The sequence below is a fragment of the Phyllostomus hastatus genome, unplaced genomic scaffold (assembly GCF_019186645.2).
Source record: "Phyllostomus hastatus isolate PE091 unplaced genomic scaffold, TTU_PhHast_1.1 phas_contig_58, whole genome shotgun sequence".
In the NCBI taxonomy this organism is placed as follows: Eukaryota; Metazoa; Chordata; class Mammalia; order Chiroptera; family Phyllostomidae; genus Phyllostomus; species Phyllostomus hastatus.
Genome location: NW_025333916.1, coordinates 19,692,168 through 19,716,941, shown reverse-complemented (window position 1 = coordinate 19,716,941; position 24,774 = coordinate 19,692,168). Strand labels below are relative to the sequence as shown.

General features: G+C 41.2%; 1 protein-coding gene and 1 non-coding gene across 7 annotated transcripts; both read right to left on the bottom strand.

The window, feature by feature from the left end:
• Positions 1 to 417: 417 nt before the first annotated feature.
• Positions 418 to 24,450, bottom strand: ZBED3 (zinc finger BED-type containing 3). 6 transcript variants are annotated; one of them, XR_006786751.1, is made up of 7 exons: positions 24,336 to 24,450; positions 24,027 to 24,166; positions 23,128 to 23,189; positions 22,000 to 22,088; positions 17,225 to 17,359; positions 8,169 to 9,303; positions 418 to 1,284 (listed from the first exon to the last, which is right to left on the bottom strand). XR_006786751.1 is itself a non-coding variant. In XM_045848154.1 (6 exons), exon 6 carries the CDS (start codon positions 9,287 to 9,289, stop codon positions 8,615 to 8,617), a length of 675 nt encoding a protein of 224 aa, XP_045704110.1. In that variant the 5' UTR covers positions 9,290 to 9,303; positions 17,225 to 17,359; positions 22,000 to 22,088; positions 23,128 to 23,189; positions 24,027 to 24,166; positions 24,336 to 24,450; the 3' UTR covers positions 6,373 to 8,614. The 6 variants fall into 6 exon arrangements, 5 of the variants coding, with proteins under 5 accessions (XP_045704110.1, XP_045704113.1, XP_045704112.1 ...); XM_045848154.1 differs by lacking the exon at positions 418 to 1,284 and having other exon boundaries at positions 6,373 to 9,303; XM_045848157.1 differs by lacking the exons at positions 418 to 1,284; positions 23,128 to 23,189 and having other exon boundaries at positions 6,373 to 9,303.
• Positions 19,274 to 19,411, bottom strand: LOC123825040. The gene has a single exon (XR_006786821.1). It is a non-coding gene; the product is annotated as a small nucleolar RNA SNORA47 (small nucleolar RNA).
• Positions 24,451 to 24,774: the final 324 nt, after the last annotated feature.

The window sequence follows — 24,774 nt, the reverse complement described above, 5'->3', positions numbered from 1 at the left end:
GTTGACTCTTGTGCATGTGCCCCCCCCCCCCCAACTGAGGACCTGGCCCAGCCATCACTGAGCCACACCAGCCAGGGCTTAAGGATGTTTTTTAAAGAGTGTGCCAGCAACTGTGAGTTGGCATGCTCTTAAAGAGGGGTTCCAGAAATGTTTAAGCATGGAAGCATTTGGGGGAGTCACTGTATCTTCCAGGGTGACTACTGTGAAGGGAAAGTACTTAGATGGGAAGGTGTTGACATAGTTACTTGTGAGATTGGTAAGGTTACTTTGTAGTCACAAATCATTTTGAGCTGTGACCACATTAGCTCATTTGGCAAATCAGGTTGGAAATTATGTTTTGATGGAAAAATGACTCTATCATGAAGGGAAATGGCCTGGCAAACCTTTGTGATTTATGTGCATCTGTTCTCAAGAATCACCCCAGGGAAACTGCTCGCTCTCAGATTCTTTGGATTGGTTTTAAACTCCCAGTCGGATCCTTGCAGGACACTTGGTTCCATCCAAAATGTCCATGGCAACGTTTGGACCCTGCCAAAATGTCCTTGATATTTGGTCCTGTACCAGAACATCCATGGAGATATTTGGTTCACACCAACCCATCTACTTAACCCCAGGAGCAATGTATGGCTGGCTAGGTTACCGAGGCAAGATGGGTTATTGGCAATAGAGCTACTGCAGAATTATTGGGCCAGTAAAAAATGTATGAATCCTGTAAACCAAATGTATAAGTAAGCATTATGGGCTATTTGAACCTGGAAGTGTTTGCTAAACATGGATGTTTTGACAGGATCAAAACAAGGACCATGTAGCAGGGACCAAATATGCTCATGGACAGTTCTGACTGGACCTTTGGGCGTGGACCGAATGTCTCCATGGGCATTTTGCACAGGACCATGTGTCCAATAAGCATTTAGATAACTAGAAGTTGTAGTAACCGGGTTTAAACTATATGTCAGCATAATATCGTGCTTAATCCTTATAACAACCCTTTAAGGTATGTATTGTCCTCATTGTCCTGAGGAGGAAATGGGATTTCAGAGACTTAAAGTGGTTGCCATGGTGACACTTCACCTATGTAGTTGGAAACTTATTTTAATTCACATCCGACTCCAAAAGCTTGGTCACCCCCTCAGGCATCACCACCTGGCCTTCCTGGTGAACAGGATCCTTGTTAGTGCAGAAATTCACCAGCATTCTCAGAACAGTGGAGGCCTCCGATTTCCCCCCGAGGCCTGTGTCACACACACCTTCCAGGTATCTGTCTCAGAAAACTCCGAGCGGTCCCTGCACATGAGATGTAAAGGGGGAAAGATTAGGATCCCCACTGAAGTACTGATTTCTGGGAAAGGGCCCCATAAGCACCTCTCACACCCTCCCCAGGCCTGCGCCAGGCAGTCTGATGCTGCTGTAAGCAGAGTCACCGCCCTCTCTCCATCTGTGTCCTAATCCTCCGAAGCTTTCCATGTGTTACCTGGCAGGGGAGAATTAACATATTAATCCTAACCGTAAGGTTAGGAGAGTGTTCTTTTAATGCAGAAGAGGGAGAGCGAGTGATGCAATGTGAGGACTGGCCCTTGCTGGCCTTGAAGATGAAAGGGGCCACAAGCCAATGCATGTGGGAAACCTCGTGCTTTAGAAGCTAAAAAGAGGCAAAAAACAGATTCTCTCAGAGCATTAAGAAAGAGCCAGCACTTTGAGATCCATTTCCTGACTTGCAGACTGTAAGATAAATTTATGTGTTTTTTTTAAGATTTTATTTATTTATTTTTTAGAGAGGGAAGGGAGGGGGGGAGAGAGAAAGAGAAAGATAGAGAAACATCAATGTGAGGTTGCTGGGGGTCATGGTCTGCAACCCAGGCATGTACCCTGACTGGGAATCGAACCTGTGACACTTCGGTTTGCAGCCTACGCTCAATCCACTGAGCTACGCCAGCCAGGAATTTATGTTGTTTTTGAGCCACAAAATTTGTGGTAATTTGTTACAACAGCAACAGGAAACTTATAGAGGCCAGTATTGCTTCCGCAGGGAAAGCTGGCTGGCACCCAGCACTAGGGCTCGTGGGGGGGAATAGCCACCAGTGACCCAAGTGTCGGCAGGCACTCAGGCCAGGACCTGGAAGTCCTAGCCCTGATGAAGAGATGGGCCAGAAGGGAGGCCTGGAAGGAAGCTTAACTGTTTGGCCCCAGATATGACTGGGATCCATGGATGGAGCTCCAGGCTCGCTCCAGTCTGCTCCTTGCTAGCTGTGTGGTCCTCAGCAGGCCACTTGGCCTTGTTGAAGAGTGGGGCCTCATTTGTAAAATGAGGACATTTATGCCTGCCCTGCCTGCGGTGTTGTGAGCACAAAAGAGTATACTGCGGGAGAGCATGCTGATCACGTGTGTAGCAGTCTACACACGTTTCACTTCCAAGTATGCATCTGAGAGAATCAGTACCTCAGTGCTGTGGAAGAAGCAGCTTGATACACAATTACTATTTTTAATAATAAGCATGCATGTGTGACTTTCACCATTTTCTTCTAAATCTGTAGTTGACAAGAAAATCCAATTGAACAGAACAACTGATTCACTCAGAGGTCAATTGATGTTTCACTGTATTTCATGTCATCATAGCATATTAAAGTCAAAAGGGACCTTAACAGTCACCTCATCCATTTCCCAGACAAAGGAACAGAGTTCAGTTGTGGAAAGGCAACAAGTTTAAACCCTTAGAAATAGAATTCCCTAATGACTCCAGGGCAGCAAAACAAAGCCCAGTGTTTCAGAATCTAGTCTGAAATATTAAAGACATGGACATCTATTTAAAGTAGAAACTCAGCCCAAACCAAGCCAAACCCTTTTCTTCTCCAACTCCCAAGAATGACAAACTTAGGTGCCTAAAGGACCCTAACTGTTTCAAGCTTGGTTGTCATTACCCTGCTGTACCCACGCCCCCTCTCCATGCCAAATTTCAACCCAAAGTGGCATGGGGGCAGGAGCTGAGTTGGGTTCAGGGCAGTCTACATCCCAGTTCCAGCCATCCACCTGGAACATGCATTGCTCTCAAAGGCAGCACCTGGGTGCTGCCATTGGCAAGCCCAGGCACATAAATCAGGGAAGCCTTGCTGCTATAGGTGAGGCATGCCACTATCACCCATCAGTAGTTACAACTCTGTGAGCAGATAAGGCCACAGCCAGAGAGACCAAAGCAACCCTCAGAACCCACCTGGGCACTCCCCAGTCCCACCGTTTAGTCGACATTGAGATGCCAGCTCAGCTGGTTGGTCCTGGTGGTTACTGTGCTTTGCTAATAGAGCACTCACAGCCAAGGAGGCAGAATACTGTTCAGGAGGCTGGAGCCATGTGAGCTGTAATGGCCACTATCTCCTGGTACTGGACAAGGCACCCTGGGACTCATTTTTCTCTGTCAAATGATGGGGTTGGACTAGATAAGGGCTACATGTCCTAGGCTTTTCTGGAAGTGGGGATTATATCAATCCTTGTGTTGGAGATTTTATTTTAATTGAGGAAGCCTAATGGTGAGGGTTCTTCATTTGTGAAATATAAGTAATTTTATACTCTATTATGAAATTGCCATGTTGTATAAAGTAGAAAGTAGATGCCTTCCCTTACCTCCCATAGCCAGCAAGCATCAGTCAGGCTGAGTGTTCTCCACCCTGCCCACCCCGCCACCTGTCCCTGAACAGCTATTCTCGTTAGCTGCCTTTATTGAGGGAGTGGTTAAGATTCCAAAAGTGAATCTTTGCTTATTTTAATGGTTCTAACAATGATGAAATACTGGGTTGGCCAAAAGGTCCATACAGTTTTTCCGTAAAACAAAAAGATACTATTTTCATTTTCAGCAATAACTTTATTGATTTGGATATTTTGATAATGTCGGCTATCTCCCTTATGGTATAAACATTGATTGTTCTCAATTAATGTCTCCAATTGATTGCTCTCTACTTCAACTGGTCTACCCAACCACGGAACATCATCCAGCAAGAAATCTCCAGCATGAAACTTCCCAAACCACTTTTGACACGTTCGATCAGTCACAGCACCTCCTCCATACACTGCACAAATCTTTTGTGTGTATTGTAGTTGTGTTTCTACCTTTCTTGAAATAAAAAATTATAATATGCCCAAATCGTTGCATTTTCTTCCATCTTCAGTATTAAAATGGCTACATAAAAACTCACCAATTTTGGTAAGTTTTTTAAAAATGCACACTGATATGGCAGCTTTCACAATACAATCTTAACAAAATTGTTTCAAATGAAGTTAAAGGTAACTAACTGCTACTAGAACCATCTATGGAAAAAAACCAAATGAGCTTTTTGGCCAACCCAATAGAAGAGTGACATTTGTAAAAGGTTTTTTTCCATCCTAAGAAGTCCAAATTCAGATCTTACAGTCAAACTTATAAATCCACATAAAGAAGTTAAATGTTAGTACTTAAGAAAAATAACTTTTACTATTAGCGTAATGTGAAAATTGCAAAGGAGGAATAAAATGCATAAACATGTGATTAGCAGTTTTACCAAGTTCACAGGACTGTGTGAGGTTGTTGTTTTTCCTGCTGTTCTCCCCAGATTGGGGCACTGCATTTGTATCACTTTAGTAATGAAAAAAAAATTTTTAAGAAAAACATTCCTGATGATAACATGCTAGAGTAGTTGATTGTATTCAAATCAAACAGCCCAATAACTGATACTAATTAATTTTTACTGACTAGGCAGCTTAAAAAATCATTACTGCAATTTCATTTTAGATTTTTTTGTTATGAATTCTACTCAGAGGATTAAATGAATAGTTATATTAATAATTATGAGAAAACTAACCCATAAAAATTTTAAACACATTGAGTGGATTTGATGCCTCCAATATTTATTAAGCAGCTATTTTATGCAAGGCATTGCAGGCGTAGGATGACTGAACCCCAAGGGCTCAGGGTCTGGCAGAGAACCCACCTAGCCATGTGCTAGATGGACTGTTCTAAAGGTTGTGAGATGTAAAATGTTGTAAGAGTCCAGCGAAGTAATGAATCATCAGTAAACAGGGAGTTACCAAGGAAAGCTTTATGCAGGCAGTCAAATTTGGGCTTGATCTTAGAAAAATGAGTGGATTTTTCATACTCAAAGGTTAAAGAGATTTTTAAGTAGAGGGAGGGTGAACAGAAGCAGAGAGGCACGGAGACTAGGGCATGTCAGGAAGAACACGGAGTCCAATTTGGCTGGAGAACATGTAGGGGAGGGACACCTGAGCCTGGTCGCGGTGGGTGGATTTGGAGGTCAGGCCACAAAGTTGAAGTTTGTAGGTAATAGGTGATCCTGGGGGGCTTTTGGGCAGGAAAAGTGATACCAGCATTGGCTTAGTACAGTTCTTCTGGCCCAGGTGAGTGTCAGGTAGGGGACAGTCGAGGAGGACAAGGACAGGAAGATGAACCCCAGATGACTGATAAATGGGGCCTGAGTTTGACAGATGGCATCTTAAGGAAGACACGTGTGATATTTTGTAGAAATAGACTCAGTAGCTTAGTGGTCTAGGATTCTGCAAGACCAGAGTTCAGGTCCCATTCTGTCTCTTAGTAGTCGTGTGACTCCGAAGACATTACTTAGCTCCCCTGAGCCTGTCTCTTCCTTTGCAAAATGGGCATAAGAGCACTTATGTCATGGGGCTGCTGCGGGATAGACAGTTATTCTTGTAAAGCATTTAGCATGGCCCTGGCACACGGTGAATGTTTAGTTCCTCCTAATGTCTCTGATGGTTCTACCTGAAATTGGAGTTAGGAAGGAAACAGGTGTGTCAGCCAGGTGACTGAGTAATAAGGGAGACATTACAGCAGCTAGGAGCCTGGCATCTGGAGGTAAAGACTGGATTTGTATCTCAGCTCTGCTACTTAACAGCTGGGTTCTTGTACAAACTACTTAACTCCTCTCTATGTCAGTTTCTTTAGCTGTCAAGCAGGCGTAGTATTGGGTTGGCCAAAAGTTCTTTTAGTTTTTTCTGGAAAAGACACATTTCTCATTTTCACCAATAACTTCACTGATTTGGATATTTTGAGTATGTTGGCTATCTCCTGCATGGTATAACGTTGATTGTTCTCAATGTCTCAATTTGATTGCTATCAACTTCAACTGGTCTACCTGACTGTGGAGCATTGTTCAGAGAGAAATCTCCAGCATGAAACTTTGCAAACCACTTTTGACATGTTCGATCAGTCACAGCACCTTCTCCACAAATCTTTTTGTATGTTTCAGTTGTGTTTTTACCTTTCTTGAAATAATAAAGCATAATACACCTAAAATGTTGTATATTTCTTCCATCTTCAATATTAAAATGACTACGCAAAAACCAATTTGCTAAGTTTTAAAAAAATGCACACTGATATGACAGCTTTCATAATACAATCTAAAAAAATTGTTTTGAATGAAGTTAAAGACAACTAAGTACCACTAGAGCCATCTTACGGGAAAAAACAAGTGAACTTTTTGGCCAACCCAATATTAGTACCTCCTTGTGGAGCTCTATGAGACTAATATAATTCATGTAAAGTATGTATGTACCTGATACATTTTAAGAGTTCAGGAGAGATGAGGAGTGGGGATGTGGCACTGAATAGATTTGCTGTTTCCATCTGTAGTGGCAGTTTTGCAAGTAGAAATGGAGCAGGGATTAGACATGAAGGACAGGCCAGGGTTTGGGCGGGGGGCGGGGAGGGGGGGGAGGACACAATGCTGGAAGCGTTCAGGAGCCAAGGGCCCAGAGGTGATTAATGCAGCTCTTACAGGTAAATGAACTAAGAATGAGTGCAGAAACTGGCCTAAGCAAACAAATACAGATGTAGGACATTCTATAAGACAGATGGCTGGGACTCGAAACTGTCAAGGGAAAGTAGTAAGGAGGGTGTTCTAGACTAAAAGAGATTATAAAAGGGTTATAATCAAAAGTAATATATTAACTTTGGAGCCTATTTTTAAAAAAGATTAGACTTTCTTGAGACAATTGGGGAATTCTGATTAAGGACTTTACATTAGAGGCTGTTAGGAAATTGTTTATATTCTTAGGTATGGTAATTGCACTGTAATCATGTAGAACAATGTCTTTATTCTTAGCAGATACATACTGAAATACTTGGGGATGAAATGTCAGGTATGTATGGGGTGGAGGGGAGAAAAAGTAAATATGGCAAAATGTTAATTGTTGAGTTGAGGTGGAGAGTAGATATGGATATTCATTGCACTAGCCTTTCAACTACTTCTGGATGCCTGAAATTTTTCAGTATATAAAAAAATGAGGAAAAAATAGACCTAAGAAAAATCATTTAGAAATGTAAAAGTCATTTAGAAATCATTGTATCATGAAAAAGAATTCTCTAGAGGAAAAGTAGGTTCCCCCTACTGAAGGAGAAATTTCACAAAGGGAGAGATTAAGCAAAATGAAGTCTGAATAAATCATTATATTTAGCCACTGGGGGATTGAGGTGGCTTCTGAAGAGTCCAGTGTAGCATGGAAAGCTGACCATGGAATGGAGGAGACAAAGAACAGGGAGGAAGAATAGGCAGGAAGGACCACCTCCTTGGATGGTGGTTCAGCTGAGAGTGTCCAGGCTGCGGAAGTCTTTCTTTTCAATGCAAGGGAAACTGGGCATTTCCAAGAAAGAGGAAGCCTGGAGAAAGGGAGGGAATAAGAGAAACAGAGGAACACTAATGGAGCAAAGAGCCAGTGAAGGTGGAAAAGGAATGGATGTAAACATAGGAGGAGGTTGCCTCAGGTGGGAAGGATGCCTTCTTTGACCCAAAAGTGGGCACTGTGCCGTCGGGTGGGGAAGGAAGTGCTCTTCCTAGCAATGAAGGATAAAGTCGTGTTTTCCTGGTAATGAGGCAGGTGTGAGGCAGAACGTGGAGACACTGACCATAGCTGCGGATGGGTCTGAAACCAGATAAAAGGCGGCTGAGATGAAATAGACCAAGGTGCACTTGGTATTGTGCAGACCGGGGAGGAGAGTAAACAGAGGGCTTCTCAGGACTGCCCTGCAGAGGCACAAGAGATCATAAGGGTAAAGGGCAGTCGTGGAAACTGAGTGGGTCCTCTTTTCTGAACTTGGTACTGGGCCAAGATTGCTCATCAAAGATTTACTCGTTAGGAAATGATTAAAACTCTTCCTTTCGGATAAAATGCTTTACCATTATTTCCACGGACCCTGCACCCTGGGTTGTCCCGGCTGGTGTACAGGCACGTGGTGTGGTAGTCTTTGGCTTGTAAGAAAGCTTCTGTCCTTTCAGAGTCACCAGGTAGAAGGCCATGGAAGATTTAGGTTCTACGGGCTGCTGGATCTATCATTCCCAAAGGCATTTGGAGGGAAACCGCTCCATGCACGATGCCCACTAAATGCCAACAGCAAAGGGAGCCGCTGGAGCTTGCGCTCCCAGGCACCCCAGGCGACCCCAGAGTAGGAGTGATTTTTGGTTTTGTTCAGGCCTCAGAAGTGCTTTTCAAGGCCGCCCATTGGAGATTCTGATTCACTGGGAGGCAGCGGGCTGAAATTCAGCTCCCGGGTGAGGCTGAAGACGCTGGTCCGCGGACCACACTTGGGGTAGCGCTGGCATGGGGTGGCGGGAGCGGCCCAAACCTAGAGCTGGACCTTAGTGATGGTGTAGCTGTCCCTCTCCCCCTCGGGCTCCTCTTTGAGAGGAGTCTGCAGGGGGGCCGTGGTCGAGGCTCCTTCCCGACGGCTCAGTTCTCGCAGCCGTGCCTGCAGCGCCTCCTTCTCGGCTTGTAACTCCCGCCGCGCCTGGGCCGCAGCTCGCTCCTCCTCCAGCAGGGCCCTGCGCCTCCGCTCCAGGGCGCGCTCGCCCTGCTCCACGGCTGCCTCGCGCCGTGCCAGCTCGCGCTCTCGCAGGCTTCCCCGTACGGCCAGCGCGCCCATCTGCTCCAGCAAGCGTGCCCAGTCGCCTTCTGCGGCCGCAGCAGGGCTGGGCGCGGGCGGCGGTGAACGGCGTGCGGCGCTCTTCTCCAGCTCGCGCCGGTGTGCGCTCTTCAGGTGCCTCCACAGCGCCGGGGTGCCCGCGTGGAAGCCCGGGCCTCGGCTCACCTGCTCCCCGCACAGCCGGCAGGTGGCCCAGTAGCCAGACGGCTGTCCAGGGCGGGCCGGGGCCAGGTGAAAGTAACCCCAGGCCTCGGAATATGGTGCCCCCAGGCGGCTGGCAGGCGCTGGCTCCAGGCCAGGAAAAGGGCTGCCCAGCGCAGCTGCATCGTCCTGCCCACCCGTCTCTTCCATGGTCACCACCAGTTCGTCCCTCCTCATCCTCTTTGCAGCATCTGCATACAGAGAGGAGAAGAGGTAAGAACAACAAATTTTATGTAGAGAGAGATATACACCACGCAAACAACTTCTACGATTATAGTTAGCCTGTGAAGAAATCATACCTCCCTTTATTACAAGTAAAAATCCTACAGTTAGTTTTCGGTAGATACCTGGGTTTCCTTTTTCAGTATTATTATTGATTCCTCAGAAAAAAAATGTTAAAAGTGGTCAGCCCTCCTTTCTTAACTAAGAATGCTCTTAGACATGGGTCCCAAGCTAACGACTACTGACACTAAAATTGGGAATCCGAGCTTCTTAAATGGAAAGAACTAGCTATGTAAGTGCTATAAGTATCCATTAGTTTAAAAATTTGTTTATTTTTTGGTTAAAGTTGACATACGATATTATATTAGTTTCAGGTGTCCAACATAGTGAGTAGGCATTTTTATAACTTGGGAAGTGAGCAGCCTGAATACCCCCACCTTGACACCATGCATAGTTATTACAATATTGTTGACTATATTCTGCATGTTGTACCTTATATTCCTGTCACTGTTTTTGTAACTAGCAATTTGCACATCCTAATCCCTTCCCCTTTTTTACCCATCTCCACAACTCCCCTCCCACTTTGCAACCACAAAAATGTTCTCTGAAAAAAAAGTTATCTGTATCTGTTTGTTTTGTTTATTTTGTTCTTTAGATTCCACATATCATTGAAATCATATGTTATTTGTCTTTCTCTGACATTTCACTTAGCATAATATCCCCTAGGTCCATCCATGTTGTCACAAATGGCAAAATTTCATTTTTCCTGGCTGAGTGATACTCTGTTGTATACAGGGTGGGGCAAAAGTAGGTTTATAGTTGTTCACATGGAAAATAATACAATAATTAATAAATAATACCACAATAAATTCCACATCCCATGTACTCACAACTGTAAATCTACTTTTGTCACACCCTGTGTATGTACCACCTCTTCATTATTTACTTGTCCATGGTCAAAAACTTAGGTTGCTTCCATATCTTGGCTAATGTAAATAATGCTGCAATAAACATAAGGATGTGTATATCTTTCTGAATTAGTGTGTTGGAGTTCTTTGGATTAATACCCATAAGTGGACTTGCTGGGTCATATTGTAGTTCTTTTTTAAAATATTTTTTGAGGAACCTCCATACTGTTTTCCATAGTAGCTGCACCAATTTACAGTCCCAACAATGTACCAAGGGTTCCCTTTTCTTCACATCCTCACCAACACTTGTTATTTGTTTATTTATGATGATAGCCATTTTGATAGGGGTGTGATCATATTTCAGTATGGTTTTAATTTGCATTTCCCTGATGATTAGTGATGTTGAACATCTTTTCGTAAGTCTATTGGTCATCTGTATGTCCTCTTTGGAGTAATGTCTGTTCATGTCCTCTAACCATTTTTCAGTTGGATTTTGTGCATTTGTGTGTGTTAATTTGTATAAGTACTTTATATCTTTTGGGTATTAACCCCTTATTGGATGTATCTTGTGAGTATCTTCTCCCATTCAGTAGGTTGTCTTGTTGTTTTGTTGATGATTTCCATCACTGTGTAAAATTTTTTAGTTTGATGTACTCTCATATGTTTATTTTTCTTTTGTTTCTCTTTTTCCCAAGGAGACATATAAAAAAAATTACTAAAAGCTATGTTAAGAGAGTTTACTGCCTAAGTTTTCTTCTAAGAGTTTTATAGTTTCAGGTCTTACATTTAAGTCTTTAATCCATTTTGATTTTTTTCTTGGGTATGGTGTAAGAAAGTGATCCAGTTTCATTCTTTTGCATGTATATGTCCAGTTTTCCCAACACCATTTATTGAATAGATTATCTTTACCCCACTGTATATTTTTTCTCTGCTGTCGTGTATTAAATAACCACATAGGCTTGGGTTTATTTCTGGGCTCTCTATTCTGTTTCATTGATCCATGTGTTGGTTTTTATGCCTGTCCCATGCTGCTTTGATTATTATGGCCTTACAGTATAGTTTGATATCAGGTCATGTGATATCTCCAACTTCGTTTATTTGTGTCAAGATTGCTTTGGCTATTTGGGGTCTTTTGTGGTTCCATGTAAGTTTTAGCATTCTTTGTTCAGCTTCTATGAAAACTGTCATTAGTATTTTGATAGAGATGGCATTGAATCTGTATATTGCTTTGGGTAGTATGGACATTTTAATTGTGTTAATCCATGAGCACTGTATATTCTTCCATTTATTTGTATCTTCTTCAGTTTCTTTCTTTAATATTTTATAATTTTCCATGTATATGTCTTTTACCTCCTTGATTAAAAATATATTCCTAGGTATTTTATTCTTTTTGATGTAATTGTAAATGGGTTCATCCCTTAATTTCTCTTTCTGATAGTTTGTCATTGGTCTATAAAATGCAATTCAGTTCTGAAAATTAATTTTGTATCCTGCTATTTTACTGAATTCATTTATTTGTTCTAATAGATTTTTAGTGGAACCTTTAGGGTTCTCTGTATATTGTATCATGTCATCTGCACATGATAGTTTTACTTCTTCCTCTCCAATTTGGATGCCTTTATTGCCTTTTTTTAGGGGAGGTCAATTGCTATGGCTAGGACTTTCACTCCTATGTTGAGTAAAGGTGGTGAAAAGGGACATCTTTGTCATGTTCTTGATCTTAACGAAAACACTTTTATTAGCTTTTCATTATTGAGAATGATGTTAGCTATGGATTTGTCATATATGGCCTTTATTATGTTGAGGTGTATTCCCTCTATTCTCACTTGGCTGAAAGTTTTGATCATACATGGATGTTGGATTTTGTCAAATGCTTTGACAAAATACTTCTCTGCATATATTGATATGATTGTACAATTTTTACTCTTCATTTTTATGTGGTTTATCATGTTAATTGATTTGTAGCTACTAAACCAAGCTTACATCCCAGGAATAAATCCTAATTGATCATGGTGTATAATCTTTTTAATATTTTGCTGAGGATTTTTGTATCTATGTTCATCAGGGATATTGGCTTATAATTTTCTTTTTTGTTTTTTAAGTGTCTTTGTCTGGTTTTGGTATCAGGATTGTACTGTTCTTATAAAATGAATTTGGGAGGCTTCTCTCCTCTTCAGTTTTATGGAATATTTTGAGGCTAGGTATTAATTCTTTGAGTGTTTTATAAAATTCATCTGTGAAGCCACCTGGTCAGAGGCTTTTGTTTGTTGGGGGTTTGTTAATTACTGGTTTGATTTCAATAGCAGTTATCAGTGTCTTTAGATTTTGTCTTTTTTCCTGATTCATCCATGGAGGGTTGTATGTTTCCAAGAAGCTACCCATTTCTTCAAATTTGTCCAATTTGTTGGCATATAATTGTTTGTAGTATTTTCTAACATGTGGTCTATCCTGGAAGAAATGTTTCAGGTGCACTTGAAAAGAATGTATATTCATCTTGTCTAATGTATCATTTAAGGCTACTGTTTTCTTGTTGATTTTCTGTTTGGATGACCTACCTATTGATGTCAATGGCGTGTTGAAGTCCCCTACTATTACTGTATTACTGTTGATGTCTCCCTTAGGTCCATCATTTGCTTTATATGTTTAGGTGCTCCTGTGTTGGGTGCATAAATATTAACAAGAGTTATATTATCTTGTTGGATTGATCCCTTTATCATGAGATGCATTTGCACTTCTTTATCCCTTATCCCAGCCCTTGTTTTAAGTGTATTTTGTCTAAGTATTGTTACCCCAGTTTTAAAAAAATTTCCACTTGCATGAAATATGTTTTTCCATCCCTTTACTTTGAGTTTGTGTGTGTCTTTCAATCTAAAATGGGCTTTTACAGTCAGCATTGGTACAGGTCTTGGTTTTTTTATAATCCATTTAGTCACATTATGCCTTTTAATTGGAGGATTTAGTCCATTTAAATTTAATGTAATTATTGATAGGCATGTAGCTATTGCCATTTTAATTGTTTTCTGATTGTTTTTGTAGTTCTCTGTTCCTTTCCTATTCTCTTGCATGTTGATGACTCTCTATAGTGTTATAATATTTGGATTCCATTCTCTCTCTCTCTTGCAGATTTTTGGTTCATGGATATCATGTGTTTATCATATATATCAAGCTATGCTTATGTTGGCTTGGCCAAAAAGTCTGTTTAGTTTTTTTCCATAAATAAAAGACACATTTTTTATCTTCACCAATAACTTTATTGATTTGGATATTTTGAGTATGTCAGCTGTCTCCCACTATTGGCTTCTAGTGGATAGAGGCCAGGGGTGCTACTAAACATTTTCCAATGCATAAGACAGCCCCACAGCAAAGAATTATTTGGCTAAAATACTAATAGTACCAAGAAACTTTGCAAACCACTTTTGACACATTCGATCAGTCACAGCACTTTCTCCATACACTGCACAAATGTTTTTTTGTGTGTGTTTCAGCTGCATTTTTACCTTTCTTGAAATAATAAAGCATAATACGCTGAAAACATCACTTATTTTCTTCCATCTTCAATATTAAAATGGCTGCACAAAAATTCACCAATTTTGATGTTTCTTTTTAAATTCACACTGATATGACAGCTGTCACAATACAGTCTAACAGAATCGTTTTGAATGAAGTTAAAGACCACTAAGTACTACTAGAGCCATAATATGAAAAAACTAAATGAACTTTTGGGCAACTCCATAGCAGTCAATTTTAAGTTGATGGTTGCTTAAGTTCAAACACATTCTAAAATCACTTCACTTTATACTCACCCCTCCATGCTTGTTTTTGTCATTATTTTTTACTTCTTTTGTGTGTGTGCAGGTATCCCTTAATTTACTATTATAAATACACATTTTCCCTACTTTTGCTTTGTAACCTTAGTACTAGCTTTAGAGTTGTTTGATCCATTGCTTTTACTGTTTGTTAGTGAAAATATTTTTCTTTCCTATATTTTCTCATTCATATTTTAGATTTTTCCTTTTCTACTTATAGAAGTCCCCTTAGCGTTTCTTGTAATGCTGGTGTAGTGGTGGTGAACTCCTTTAGTTTTTTTCTTGTCTGGCAAACTTCATTTCTCCTTCAATTCTAAATGATAGCCTCGTTGGGTAGAGTAATCTTAGTTGTAGGTTTTTTGTTTTTTTAATCACTTTGAAAATTTTGTGCTAATTCCTTCTGGACTTCTGTTGTGAAATCAGTTGACAGTGTTATGGGTGATCCCTTGTAGGTATCTGACTGCTTATTTCTTGCTACTTTTAAGATTCTCTGTATGTCTTTAATCTTTGACATTTTAATTATGATGTGTCTTGATGTGGGTTTCTTTGGGTTCATCTTGTTTGGAACTCTCTGCATTCCTGGACTTGTATGTCTATTTTCTTCACTAGATTAGGGAAGTTTTCAGTCATTATTATTTGAAGTAGGTTTTCAATTCCTTGCTCTCTTCTCCTGCTGGTATTCCTATTGTGCAAATATTAGTATGCTTGATGTTGTTCTAGAGGTCCCTTAAACTGTTCTCACTTTGGTGGGGGGCGGGATTCTTTTTTTTCTGTTTTGCTATTCTGATTGTTTTCCTGCTACCTTGTCTTCCAGACTGCTGATTCAGTCCTCTGCTTCATCTATCCTGCCATTGATTCCTTCATTTCTGATTGGTTCTTTTTTATGGTTTCCATCTCTTTTTTGAAGTTATCACCGAGTTCATCTATTCTTCCCTAAGTTCACTGAGCATCCTTATAACTCCTGTTTTGAATTCTGTATGTAATAGACTTCTTGTCTTCATTCTGTTTAGATATTTTTCTGGAGTTTTGTCCTGTGCTTTCATTTGGAACATGTCTTGTTGTCTTTTCATTTTGGCTGACTCCCTGTGCTTGTTTCTGTGTATATAGATCTGCTGCATCTCCCAGTCTTGTCATAGTGGCCTTATGTAGTAGGTGTCCTGTGGGCACCAGTGCTGCAGCCTCCCTGGCCCCCTGAGCTGGCACTGCAGGCATGTCCCTTGGTGCAGGCTGTGTGTTTCCTCCTGTTGTAGTGAACCTTGATTGCTGGTGGCATGTCAGTGGGTGGAACTGACCATCAGGCTGTGAGGGCTGGCCATGACCACAGTGGACAAGCTCTTGTGTGGGGGCTGACCCCATGGAGTGGGAGTCACTTTAGTGTGGCTCCGGTGCCAGCTGAGTCTGCCCTTGGGATATGTTGTTTGTGGAGTTGCATGGGTAGTTCTTTGTGTGGTCTGAAACCAGGCACCATGTGTTGGTGCTGGAGCCTCTTGGGAGGACTCTGGTGCAGGCCAAGATCAGCTGCCATTTATGCCAGGCTTGGGGATGTCTGGTGGGAGCTACAAAGTGATCTGTGATTAGCTGTTACTTGTGCTTGGCTTGGGCATGCTTGGGAGAGGCTATGCTGTGAACTGAGGCCAGCTGCCAGTAGTACTGGGCTTGGGACCCTTTGGTGGACACCACATTTGAGTTGAGGTCAGCCACCACTTTTTCCAGGCTGTGGCCCCTAAGCTGAAGCTATGTTCCAAATATTGGCTGAAGCTTATACCAGGATTGGGGTCACATGATGGGAAGAGTTACAATGCAAGCTGAGACCAGTTGCTTTTTGTGCTGGGCTTGGGGCCACTTAGCAAGAGGTAGAGAAGCACACCGAGGCCAGCTGCTGTTTGTTTGGGTTTTGTAGATCTTTGAGAAATTTCAGGAAACTTCACAGTATGAGCCAAGGCAGCCCACTCATGTGAAAAAGTCACTGGATGTGGCTCAGGTGGCTTAGGTGCGGTGGCATCTCAGGGAATCACCAGGTCTGGGCGGTGTTAGCCAGGTTCATAGAGATCACAGATTTGGTACCTGCCTGCACCTGTAGGCTTGGTGGGAGGATTGCTCAACCAAGGAACAATGGTGCCCGACAGCACTTCCATCCTGGAGAGAGCTGCCCTGACCCCTGACCTGAGCCCTTGCCCCGAAGCTAGTCAATTTAGTTTTTCCCTGTGTGTCTCTAGCATTTTAAGGGCTGCTGATCCTGCACTGGAGCCCATAACAAGTGAGTTTATGAGTGAGTGAATATGTGCATATGCCTTTTGAGAGGATGCTTGAGTCTCCAGAAGTTCCACATCCCTCTTGGCTGTAGTTCCCACTGATTTTCAGAGCAGGATGTTGTGGGATCTCCTCTTTCCGGGGCTGGTGTACTTGACCGGGGAGTTCACTGTGTGGCTGGAACCCCTTGCTCCTCACAGGAGATCTCTGAAACTGAGATATTCTTCTAGATTCTTAATTGCCACGCCATTCGTGTGGATCCTCCCTGCTTCATGTCTCTACTCCTCCTACCAGTCTCATTGTGGCCTCTTCTATGTACCTTTAGTGATAAAATTTCTGTTCAGCTCATCTTCAGATGGTTCTCAGTGATGGCTGTTCTATAATTTAATTGTAATTCTGATATAGTCATGAAAGGGGGTGAGCATAGCATTTATCTTATTCCTCCATCTTGACTGGAAGTCTGCTATATATATATTAGTTTTAATTAGTCTCTTCTGATCTCCTATTAAAAAGATAATTTTTTTTTCAGAATAAGAGCAAGGTTCCCTTTTGTAGTTTCCTTTCAGTGTTGCACAGTAAACTTTAGAAGTAAGCAGGAAAAAAGTTTTAGGAGTGGAAAATTAGTTTCTTAAACTTCAGGGGTGAAAGTACCAGTAGTGAACAGCCTTTTAATAGTTTCAACAGGGTACTTCTTTCAAGATAAAACTGTCTTCATTTTGTGATTTTTTTAAAAAAAGAACTTTAAATTTTATTTTTCAATTACAATTTATATTCAATATTATTTTGTATTAGTTTCAGGTGTACCATTTTGTGATTTGAAAAACAATGTTTATGAGAAAATTGACAGTACTAAAAGCCATTAAAATATTTTTAAATTTGCACATTTAGGAAATAACAATATACAAAGCAACTTTCTAAACTTTTACCTTTAAATTAGTTGGTGGGCCATGTCCCAAGGGCACTGAGGTCCCTGTCATTGCCTCAGGGTTTCCAGCCAACCCAAGTTCTCAGGCAGAAACACTATAGCCTTAGCTCTGAGCTTTGAAGAATGATCTGCAGTACTAGGAGTAAATTCAGAGGACAGGCAGCTGAGTAAAAGAAATTCAATTAAACAGCCTAAAGATAGAAACTAGAAACACTGCTTAGCACCATGTTCTTCTAGTGTTTGCTTTTTCAGACCCTCTAAGTAAGTGTTTGAGTCATACAGCAAATAAAATTAATTTTCCACATTGCTCATCCCAACTCACTGGCCCCCTCTCTATGTATTTGAAAGATACATAGCTTGGTCAACACTTTTAATTAAGAAAAAAAAGTAAAGAAAAAGAATAGCCTCTTGCTTTGCCCAACAAAATATCTGTGTTAAAGGGATCCAAACACTATGCGGTGACCATCACTGCAAAGTCTTTTCCATTAGGAAAACAATTTACCACTGCAATAACCCATCACACAAGGGGGGATAGGAAAGGTGAAGTTTATTCCTTAGGAAATAACCTCACAAAGGACCAAATGCATGATTCCAGACAGACTTGATTTGAAAGTGTAAAGACAGTGAGAGAACACAGGACAGGCTATTGGAACTCATCTGAGAACTTATTTCAGGGGTGAAGTCAAGGCCAAGGTGGGAGAATGCTGCACAGGGAGGTAGCTAATGCTCGTTCATATTGTCAGGGTTTGAACCAGCAGCAGTGACATGATAATGTTTCAGAATCTCTCTTATTAAATGCAATGATGAATGACTGAAGACAAGGATGGGAACAGGAGAAATAAGTTGCTGTATCAATATGATTTACTTTAAGATTTTAATTCAATTGCTAATAGCCTTATTACAGATGAATTACCACTTACTAAACCTCATTATTTCTTTTCCCATTAAGCAAGTCTACTTAGGATCAGTCATGGCATTTAATATCTTTCTCGAATTTTGAAAAAAGATGAATTTACAAGAATCAGCCAAAAAGATAAGTACCAGGTCTCTTTTAATAAAAGAAACAGCAAGTTACATGTCTTCTGATACAATAGGCATTGATTTGAATATGGTTACTCATGATGATCGATTAGTATAAAAGCTCTTTAGAAATTAAAGGCTAGATTTCCCCCAAGAGATTTATTGACTTACTAAAGTCCCAAAAATGGGAGTAGAGGAATAGGGAGAGGAGTTAGAGACCACTGCAAGAATCATTTTTTAAATTTATTTATTTATTTATTTATTTATTTATGAGAGAGGAAGGGAGGGAGAAAGAAAGGGAGAGAAACATCAGTGTGAGAATGAAACATAGATTGGTTGCCTCTGGCATGTGCCCCAACCTGGGACCAAACCTGCAATCCAGGCATGTGCCCTGACTGGGAATAGAACTGACAAGCTTTTTCTTTGCAGGACAATGCCCAAGCAACTGAGCCACACCTGTCAGGATGGATTATTTTTTTTCTTATGATTAGTAAAAAGAATGAGATTTTAGTCTTAGAAATGCTTTTTGTTATCCATCTATATCTTAAATTTTTCTACATTTCTTTTTCCTTTGTTTATAACAGCATTTTTTCTACATGTGAATCTTAGCTTTCCTTTTTTTAACTATTGGACATACATAAAAATAGACTGAATAGTATGATGCATCCCTATTTTTATTGGATATAGAAAAGAGAATAGAAAAGAGATTTAAAGTTTTTCTATAATATCAAGACTATCACTTTGCATTCTGATATGCTTTCTTGAGCTGGGATTGAAAATTGCACATAACCTACAGACTCTCTTACCTGTGCCGAAGTCTGAGAGTACCCCTAAAAGTGCCAGACTGATCAATTGCTGTCATGCTTTACCTCCCCACAAGATGTGTCTGGGCCTCTGCAAAACCTAGGATGCCCATGTCCTAGACATGGGCACCATCTTTTGTAAGAATGAAGGTGGAGACAAGGGTTAGATTTTGATGGGTGAATCCTTATACTTGGTAGAACATCTGAACCAGGGACAAGCAGCACCACAAATGTTGGCCAGCTCAGCACTGCCCCTCCAAGGGTGACAAAGGGACATCCTCTGCCTTGGTAGGCCTTTTCTCTTGGAGGTTTTAACCAGCGGAAGGCAGCACGGTACAGAACTGCCTCACCTTCTCAGTCCTCCGCACATAGCTACATTCTGGCTTAGTACAATCTTCTGTTCAGACTCAATAGTTAAAGAGAGACCAGCAGTCTGGGACTGCCCGTCAATAACGACCTGCCTATCTCTGCTAAACAGTCCCTAAGCTCATTTCAACAACCCCTGTAAGTACAGAGGGAGAGAAGCCTTCCAGTCAACTACTTTGGCTTGGAAGTGAAGCCTTAGACTCTTTAGCTACAAACCTAATACATGTAGAGCTCATACAAACTTACAAGGAAGAGACAAAAAACCCAATTAAAAAACAGTCAAGAATTTTGAGTTAGTGAAGGACCTAAGAGTAAAGTCAAATGGCCAGGACACTTGTGAAAAGATGCATAACATCACTTATATTCAGGGGAGTACTGTTAAACTAATAATAAGATCTCATTTCAGATCCATCACAGTAATAAACATGAAGAGGTCTGTCAGACAAAGCTGGAAGAGGGGTAGAAAAGGGTATTACCAGTGGAGATATGAAGGCTTTTAGGAAAGCAATCTGGCAATTTCTACTGTTTAACAATAAATTTAATCAGGAATTCCACACATGGGATTTTTTTCTGAAAAACTAAAAGTATTAATGTGTATAGTCATATATATACAGTATTATTTAGTTTGACAAAAAAATGGAAACAAAGGAATAACTATCAGTGAATGGCCAGGTAAATAATACATGGTCACTGCAGGGAGTATTATGCAGCCATTAAAAAGGATGGATTGGAGCTTTGCCAGATGAGTTAGAGGGGTTTCTGGAGGAACTGTTCAGTTTCTTTGGAGAAAAGTAAACTTCAGAAAGTTAAATGTATGATCTCATTATTATTAAACAATATGCAGATCTGTATAAGTATGTACATATAAAGATAGATACAGAGGAAGACATATTCTGGACTGTGGGGTTGACAGCTGATGTGAAAGGAGGGAGAAGGGTTAGAGATAAATATAAAAAGGAAAGAAAAAAGTACAAAGCATACATGTGATCATGTGTATACATTTAGGTATCATATGTATACAGCAGGACCTATACATAAATGTATAAACATTACAAAACATTCCTCATGCATGTGAGCTCAGGCTGGACTAGGCAGCCTTAACTATGGAGGCTGGAGAGAAGAGTCCTCTGAGGCAGTAGTGTCATCTGGCCCTGGAGGGATGGAGTGAGTGGGGTTCAGCTTTGGGTGGTTTGCTGTGTCCTGCCCTGCCCAAGCAGGATTTCCTATATCCACAGGAGCTGCAGGATGCCATGGGAGAGTAGCCCACCTCACTCGTCCATCTCCCTGGCACAGGGCAGGCACTCAGGGGGCACTGCATTAAATGCAGTAAACCCAATTCTCTGTCTCCTAGATCCAGTTCATCTGAATCTCCATATCTCCCTTTGTCAAGGGATGAGATAAGATTATCTGCCTCTAAACTAGTGGTTGACATCAGATAACACAAGTGACTCATTGTTAGACTTCCCAGTGCTATATAAATTCAAGGCATGAACACAAGAAGCTATCAATATTTACTGCACAAACATGCCCACATTTAGGTCCTAGTGGCTAAAGGCAGTGTTATTTTTCTCTCTGACATTCTATTATTCAATACTATAAGTAGGTAGTTTAAGTTGGAAGAATTCTCATGAGGATTTTTTAATACAAAAAGCAAATAAAGAGTCATAGACCCTCCCCAACCAAATGTATTTTCTCATCCTAAATTGACTGTCATGCAAAATAGGTTACTCGTTACTCAGGTAGAAGATGGTGGGGAGGTCTGGTTAGCAGGAGCCCTGTGATACACATTTCTTCCTTACCAAGTACTTAACAGAAAGCACATCCATGAACTAGATGGTTAGTTAACAAGAAAAGGAAAAAATGAGAGGTCCCTTAATTTCTCTTTAAATGGTTTTAAAACTACCAGAGAGGTACCAATGAATGTAAATATTTTGCCCACATCCATTTACCCAGTCCATTCTTTAATTCAAATGCTCAGGGTCAGGTGTTTGCTTGCTGCCCAGGATGCCAAGAGGATAACCACACAGTCAGTTCCTGCCTTCTGGAAGCTCACCATTGGGTGGTGAGAGATGCTTCCAGCAATAATTATGATAGGTGTGGTAAAGGTTCACTTAGGGGGGTGGATTCCATCACATGGTGTCCACACTGGGGAAGGGGTGGGCCTTGGGGGCCCTAACACAAATGTTCATGCAGGCACTGCTGCTTCAGCCTCGTTTCCCTTCCCCACCCCCCTCAGGGTACGAAATTCACATAAACACTTTACCACTAGTGCTGACTCATATAGTTCCAATTTTTTAGTCAAACAGCTAGGCTTCCAAGCTCATATTTTAAAATAACATTTCTTGAAACTAAATAAAAGCACCACTAGCATGAAATTAACAGTGTAAATTCTTCAGCCCAATTTCAGGGGAAAAACAAGTTGGGAAAGAAAAGTAGTTTTTACTTATGTCACGGAAGGGGAGAGAGTAGTAGTGCTGGTACCATGTCTCTGAATTGTCCTGTGAGTGAGTTTCATTAAGAATCCCTTATCTGGAAGAGATAATAAGAAGTCTAAGACTATGGAAGAAAATAAATTTACATTAATTACCTTTGCATTTGAAGTTCTATTTGAAGTTCTATTCTTCTAATAACCTATCAGATTAAAACCTAGATTCCTCAGTATGTTCTCCTTGAATGCTAATATAGAGAATAAGGGAAGAAATCAAAACCTGAGTGAATAATTTATATAAATATGATAATACTTATTATATGACTGTAACATTAAGAATCATCCTATAAACCACCCATAAAAGTTCACTACAGTATTTTATACTTAATGCTTGTACACATACAAAATATTCCGCAGGCTAAAGGCCACAGAACCAGGCAATGTTCTCAAAAAGCAGTAGAGAATGGATTGCAGCTCTATCTGTCCTTCCATTGTCAAGGCTAATACTTCATTTGGATTAATCCACCAGAGTTTTAAACAAATATGTATAGGTTGAATCTGGATTTAAGCTAAGAAATTCACAAATGTAAAATCTACTCAGACTTGTGTAAAAACACTAAAAATTTCATTTATCCACCAGTAATTTAAATCAAAGCAGAACATAGTAATTAAAACAAATAATTAGCTTAGACAAGGGAAGTATCAAGGAAACCACAATTCATTCATGTTACCTGTCCAACTTATGGTGAAATACTAGTTTACTGCCATGTATTAATCTCTTTATAAAGAGATACAATTAGAAAAAGTAGTCTGGAATCACCAGGCTGAAGTTTAAAAGCAAGTAATGACATTTAAAAGCAAGTAAAAATGCCTCCAAATTGTAAGATGTGGATATCTGGGTCAAATAAAGGGTCAAGTATGAAAATATTTAGAAAAAGCTTAAACATAGACTGTAAAAAATTTACTGGACCTGCAGCTGTTTATTTGGTGAATCAGAGATGTTCTCTAAATGTCATTAGCTGAACTCTTAGATAACTCTACTATTAGTTAAAAGGCTCAGAAGTATTCTCTATTAATGCATTTTTAATGAAAATTATAAAGTGTTTTGCTCTAAAGTGGACCTTTATTTCAGTCCTTCATTACTTCACTTAATATGTATGTTCCTAAAAAGAAGGGTGTCAATCCATTTTATCTTGTAAAAATGCATAACTTCATATGAATTAGAGGGATTTTAAGCTGCACTTTTGAAGGCTTTTGTAACAGTAAGATTTTTAAATTGAGGATTACCTGGTTTGGGTCTTGGCCTTTTTGCACATCGTTGAATACTTTTTATTGTGGGTCGCCTCAATCTATTTTTGTCCAAAAAGGGTATACGAATAATGAAAAGTGCAAAAAGTAATTACGTTAATTATATCAAGGTATTAAGCTATTTCTACAACAGTTTCTCTTAAGACACAGTCTCTGTAGTCTGGGCTGATGAGAAGTTCGGAAGGTAGCAGGTACTAACTCTTTTCTTTCATGGAGGGAAAAACAAGTTTGCTTGGTAAGCTTCAGGCATTTGGTTAGTGTAAGTAGTTACAGCAAATTGGGCCCGTACACCCGGGAAGGATCAGAAAATCCTTTTGTGTGAGCCCTGGAGGCGGGGTAGGGCTCCGGCCGGAGCAGCTGGCTCGCCTCGGCTTCTCCTCCCCCAAGCGGGGAGCAGTAAGCTAGTCTCCGCTAGAGGGAGAGGGCGCCCAACCGGGTGCGTGCGCACCCTTAGCATCTGACCGTAACAAGTCAACGTTAACAAAGGGAGAGCAGACGATTTCGGTGCTCGCAGTCACTTTTTTGAGGGGATACTGTAGAGAAGGAGAAAAACGAGATCCTGGAAGAAATTAAACGGCGCCATTAAGCAGAAACCAGGGCCAAAAGCATCTTTAACAACAACGACAACTGAGCACAGCAGAGGAAGCGCGCAGCCCGCACCCAGGGCACAGCGAGCCGGTGACACCGGTGACACCGGTGACCCGCGCGCGGGGCTGCGGCCTGAGGGGGCCGGGCTCACCTGCGGCCCAGGCCCGGGGTGCCCCGCAGGCTTCGCCACCCCAGCTCCCCCTCCCACCGCAACACCCCCGACCCGGCCTCCGGGAGTTCCCGGCCTTGCCCTGGGTACTCGCTGCACCAGCTTCGAGGCCCACACTCACTCCATCATCCCCGGAGCGCGGCGGGAGGGAGGCTGGCCGTGTTGGACTGTTGGTCTCTTCCAGGATCCTCGCAGACATTTTGTCCGGAGCGGAAACCTCTGCGCGTCCCCCTTAAAGACACAGCGCTCCGTTCCCGCATCCTGGGGGGTGAAGAGGGAACAGTGAACAGTAATGTGTGAACTCTGGTTAAAAGAACTGGAAAGTCATTCCTAAACCATCTAGGTCCCCGAATGACAGATTTATGTTTGCCAAGGTTTAGAAATGAAACAACGGTTTAGTGGTTTTTTTAATATAATTTTTGTTCTGTACCTTTCCAAGACCTAGATTAATCTTCCAAGACCTAGATTCCTGTCTTCAGTCTCTGAATGCAGCTTGAATCCTTTTAGGTTCAACGTGTGTGATGGCACAAGTTGTTAGAAGAAATTCCATGAACCAAGGTCTAGACAGATAAAGGTAGGTAGGGCTCATTGGCGTTGACCAAAACTTAGTAACACCAGCAGGGTGTATCAGTCAGCTTTTGATACATTGTATTCAATGATTTACAACAAAGATACCCCCCCCGCCCGCCCCCCCCAAGCTTCCGCTGCTGGCAGCTTTGGCTCCACTCCAAGTTTCCTTTATTCCAGGTTGAAGGTCATCTTTTTGGAGACACACTCTGTGTGCTGGCACCAACTGTGAGGGAAGAGGAGTCCTGAGTTGTAGTATTTGCTATTTCTATAATAGCAAATGATGTTTAGCAAAAAAACAG

Bases quoted from the DNA above. Each gene is read 5' to 3' on its own strand.
- ZBED3 (XM_045848154.1), bottom strand. From the start codon at position 9,289: ATGAGGAGGGACGAACTGGTGGTGACCATGGAAGAGACGGGTGGGCAG.